The sequence below is a fragment of the Scomber scombrus genome, chromosome 20 (assembly GCF_963691925.1).
Source record: "Scomber scombrus chromosome 20, fScoSco1.1, whole genome shotgun sequence".
NCBI classification, from domain to species: domain Eukaryota; kingdom Metazoa; phylum Chordata; class Actinopteri; order Scombriformes; family Scombridae; genus Scomber; species Scomber scombrus.
The window spans coordinates 709689-714907 of record NC_084989.1 but is presented as its reverse complement, the minus strand read 5'-3'; the positions used below and the strand labels follow the sequence as shown (position 1 = coordinate 714907).

At 36.5% G+C, this 5219-nt stretch overlaps 1 protein-coding gene across 1 annotated transcript; it reads left to right on the top strand.

Annotated features, from left to right (window-relative positions):
• The first annotated feature begins 2084 nt into the window (after nucleotides 1–2084).
• ppp1r17 (protein phosphatase 1 regulatory subunit 17) lies at nucleotides 2085–4344 on the top strand. The gene is made up of 3 exons (XM_062441943.1): nucleotides 2085–2154; nucleotides 3181–3333; nucleotides 4274–4344. The coding sequence occupies exons 1-3, from the start codon at nucleotides 2085–2087 to the stop codon at nucleotides 4342–4344; spliced, it is 294 nt and encodes a 97-aa protein (XP_062297927.1).
• Nucleotides 4345–5219: the final 875 nt, after the last annotated feature.

The following is a 5219-nucleotide window of genomic DNA, read 5'->3' as shown; positions in this document are numbered from 1 at the left end:
CATTCAGTCTGTTCATTATACTAAATGAATGCAAACAGACAGCAAAGCAGAAAAGAGAGTTTGCAAAAGCAATTAAAATCTAAATGCTTTGGAGACATAGAGCCAGTGGTAAATGACCAAAGAGCTGCTCAGATCATATCCTCCTTTCATGACAACACACGATCATCTCAGGAGACAGGCTGCTAGTGGCTGAGACGATCAGCTGGTCTCATCTGGCCAGTTGCTCCTCATATCTCAAAACTTTGGAGCAAATTTCCAAACAGGCATTATTGGGATAAACTGACCACATGTTGGGAGTCTAAATGGATACTTTCTTGCTTGAAAAAATTACTAAAACTTAATAAAGTGACACAATAATGATCCAAGAATGAAAATTATAACAACAACATTCTGGCTCAAAATCTCCATCATTGCTGGTTGCTTGCAGCAGTGGTAGGACTTTTCCACACCTCTTACCAGTCCTAATGCTGATGTAGTTGTATGATGCTTGGAAAGTGGTAGTCTTTGAAAGACATCATGTGAGAAGAGATGCATAAACACAGACATAGGATCCATATTTTACTCTCCTGATCATGCCAGGAAATGAATTAATGTTTCTTCATGGAAACTGTATATTGTTTAACTGGGATGCTTGCTGTCATAAACCATTCATCCACTTCTCCAACATGAACTGGGTGTAAATCACTAGCCATAATGTACAGCCCAGGCAGCTAGTTTCTGTGTTTACTTTCAGTCTGACACAGAGACAAAATGCATGATTCATGTCAAATTAAAGCTGCAAGCAGCGATGAACAGGCCCTCGCCCCCCCCATGCATGTCGGGCTGTGGCGCAGTAGTCGTCTTCATACGCAGGCTTTTATTTGACGTTGTATGATGTGGTAAAATATCACTGCCTATGTCCACTATGTGGCGCTAGAGATCACCCACCAATTATATGTCATGCTGTAGTGTACGATGTGGAGAACACATCCTGTAAATTTCATATAAATCGGATAATGTTTGTCATATGAGGCTGACTTCCTGTGTCCAGTAGGTTTTTGGGCACGTTTAGGCTGTCAAAAAGCCGTTTGTTTTTCATAATAATAATAATCTTGACAGATTCAATAGGGCCTGGCACTGGTTAGTGCTCGGGCCTTAATTAATGTCTATATGTAAACATGAATTTTTCTGAACAAAGTTAGTAGGACCCATCCAGCCACAATGGCCACATTTAAGGGAAATACACCAGGTTTAAATAAAATCCAATTACCCTTTAGACCCCTGCCTCTCCCTCTCAGTCAAAGTCTAATTTTTATGATTTAAGTAAGTAAAATTCGAGGATGCATTCAGGCATTCTGTCTGAGAGACCCTAATTAGTCATCCATTCATATTCAGCAGCTCTTCCAGTAGCTCTCCTTAGCCTGTTGGGTGGGTGTGGAGGGCGGGGGCATCTCTGGTGCAGATGCAGAGGAGAGAACACTCCTCCTCTGAGCTTCATAACCCAGTCACACTGCACCAGTCTGTGTCTGACACCACTAGGGCTGAGGTAAGAGCACATTTTGATTCTTTTGTCATCAGGTCTGCCTCAATCTATCAACTCAGTTTCTGTCATTTTGTTTTCTTTCTCTTTGTTTCTCTTGAATTCATTTGTAGCCACTTTTCCTTCTTTATTTATTTTGGCTTCTGTCAGTTTCTCTGTCATGTGACATGTTATGAGAATAGAAATTGCTGCTGCCATACTTTGAGCTACAAAATATACTTACTTGAAAAAATGTTAACAGTATGTTATGTGTTGGACAAGGTAAAAAGTTTTCATATAAAGTAGTAATGGATAATAGTCAAATAGACAAAGCACTGCTGTTTGAATGTGGTGATTTGATGAAAGCTTCACACACACACACACACACACACACACACACACACACACACACACACGTGCGCGCGCACACACACACACATACACACACACACACACACACACACACACACACACACAGTGCTTTATCCTTTGTTAGTGCCATCAGGTCTACTCATGAATAATGGATCAAGAATGTACGTATGTGTGTGTTATGTGATCTGTGTAGAAAGCCCAGAGGGCCTCAGAGATGACGACTGGCTGTATGAGGTCAACCCTGGAACCTGAACATCGACTGACGACACAGGAGAGCAAACATTGTAAGCAAAGAGCTCTGATCTATAACTTCCTACAGTCCAATATGGAATAATTTCATTTTAAAAACTATGATTATAATAATAAATTTTTTATTAAATCAGGTAATTTTAAGAATTATAAAACTACTTAATTATGCTTCAGATAAAGAAGCACACTAAATAGCACAGTAGAGAATAATAAAATAGGCTAGTGAAAATAAATTATTTAAGGCTCTTTGTGTCAGTTTCTTTTGAAAGATACAAAGGTTATTTAAGGTGCACATCAGTTTGCATTTATTCATGAAGATGACCATTATGTTGATCAGTTTATTGTTAACAAGATCCTTTGTGAGGACGAGCAAGTCCTCTATTTTTGAACAAAAGATTCCTTACAAATTGCAGCTCTACAGTTGGACCTTAAGGGCTGAAAAGTACATATTACATATTACAGCACAAATTATAAAGGTTTAGGATGGAACAAAGAATATCTTCCCTGAAGTGTGACATTAGTGCAAGTTTGGCATTAAAGCAACAAGTCCTCTAAATTAAACCAAAACATTCATTGTTGGTGCGTGCACTCCAGAACCACACACAGGAGCACTTTCTGATATGATACTCCTATCAGCAGGAAGACTTCATTTGTTGTCTCAAATAATTAAATAATAGATGTGTTCTATGATGTGATAAAGCTATGGTTAAGTTAATGGAACACAGAGGGAACACACTGTCACTTGTGATATATTGTGATATGTTGTTTTGGAGCACTTGCTGACGTAGACACAGAGTGCTAAACTGTACCACTGACACTCAGTTCTGTCAGCTGCTCTGCTACCAAGAAAAACCTGGTTTACTGAGATGTGAATGAAATCATCTTTGTGTTTTAGAGCAGTAAAAGAGCAGAAATGTTGGCTCAGTGAATAAAACAGCTTCAGCTGTTGTAGTTAATATCTGGCCCATATCAGATTTACAATGCATCTTCAATGGTGACAGTTATGGTAAATTAGGTCAGCGATGTACCAGTTTTTTTGTTTTATTTTTGCTGTATGACAGGCCAGGAGGCCCTGGAGAGCCTTGAGGATAGGCAGTCAGAGATAAAGGATGACAAGGAGGAGGGTCTCTGTGCTGAGAACCAAGAGGAGGACCAGCTGAAAAAACCTCGGAGGAAGGACACACCTGTCCTCAACTCCCCTCCACATATACCAGGTCAACACACACACACACGCACACACAAACATACACATAAAAGTTATTATACGTGTTGGCACCAGCTGAAGCTCTGAAAGTAAACACAAATTGTATAAAACCATCCTCAGACGCCTACGACGGAGTATTAGGGCCAGACTTTTTTTTTGAAATTGCGAGAATAAAGTCATAATATTACGAGAAAAAAGTCATAATATTGCGAGAAAAAAGTTGTAATATTATGAGAATAAAGTTGTAATATTACGAGAAAAAAAGTCATAATATTATGAGAATAAAGTAGTAATTTTATGAGAACTCTTACAAGAAAGAGCAGTCTTCCCCCTGCGTTAAAATGAGGAATGTTGAGCATCTTGTGAAGTTGGTTTCAAAGTCCTGATACTGATAATAATTTGATGCTGATGTACCAAAAGATTAAGTATTTTCCTTATTTGTGAAACCGATACCAAAGTATAACTTCACAAGATGCTCAACATTCCTCATTTTAACGCAGGGGGAAGACTGCTCTTTCTTGTAAGAGTTCTCATAAAATTACTACTTTATTCTCACAATATTATGACTTTTTATCTCGTAATATTATGACTTGATTCTCGTAATATATCAACTTTTTTTTGTAATATTATGACTTGATTCTCATAATATTAGGACTTTTTCTTGTAATATTATGACTTTAAGTCGCAATATTACGACTTTATTCTCGTAATGTTACGACTTTATTCTCGTAGACCTAATATTATGACTTTATTCCTGTAATATGATGACTTTATTCTCTTAATTTCCAAAAAAAAAAAAAAAAGTTCTCTTAGTCTGGCCCTAATACTCCGTTGTAGACACCTGCTGTGTTAACCCTAACCCAGTAAAATAAGACATCTTTCCAACTACTTCACTGTGAAATAGTTAGTTGTTCTTAAAGCTGACAACCTGTGTTTTTCTTTCTCTTTAGGAGTAAGACTGATGAAGGCAGAGAAGCAGATGGTCCACTTAGAGGATGAGGAGAAGGATGTGAAGGATTAGAAGCCTTAAAACTTTTATTTGACTTTTCTTTTTTAATTGTGAACAGTTTTTTATGTAAATTCCCATTTAGTTTGCTGACTGTACAGGGACATAACACAAATGAGAGTAAATACACTCATACAAACAACATAGACTTCATAATTGAATACTTGCATACAATCTCACCAACAATGCAAATAGGTAACAACATCTCCATCTCCAGTATTTAAAATAAATACATAAATAAATCAAAATAAAAAACACCACCTCCATCTCATAACCAGAATTTTTTTCATCTTTTTTTGTCGCTGCTTATCCTGCAAACAGACTCTTCTTAGGTACAAATAGGCTTAGTGTTGATGAATCATTTAGTAACATGATTTGTGAAAGACAGGGTACAGTTCTGTCCAATATGTATTTTTCTTGATGTTAATCTTTGAATTAACTTACCATGCTTATTATAATTGTGGGAGACATTATTCAATAGTCTCAGCAAATTAACATTAAAATGATAATATAATATGTAATAAATTATTATATAAAATATAAACATTCCATACAGCAACACAATCTACAGGTCTATTCAATTTGTCTTTTTAGTTTTTAAACAAGATACAAAAAAAGTTTTGGAATTTTCAGTCATTAAATGAAACAAAGGTTACTGTGCCAGAGGACACCATAGTTACTAATGGCTTTATGTAACTCTAGGTAAATAATGAAAGTGCTGATGGGCAAATCGAAAGTCATCTTAAGGTCTTTACATTTTCTGAGAACACATTTCTTAAAGGTATACTATGCAGTATGTTCTTGCAAAACTATGTAGACTCATACAAAGGTGATACTTCTCAATTAATTTATCAATATTGTCATATATTATCAATTATGACCCACTACAA

Coding starts and splice junctions, on each gene's coding strand:
- ppp1r17 (XM_062441943.1), top strand. CDS start 2,085: ATGACGACTGGCTGTATGAGGTCAACCCTGGAACCTGAACATCGACTG. Junction 2,155..3,180: donor GACACAGGAGAGCAAACATT/GTAAGCAAAGAG, acceptor GCTGTATGACAG/GCCAGGAGGCCCTGGAGAGC. Junction 3,334..4,273: donor CTCCCCTCCACATATACCAG/GTCAACACACAC, acceptor CTTTCTCTTTAG/GAGTAAGACTGATGAAGGCA.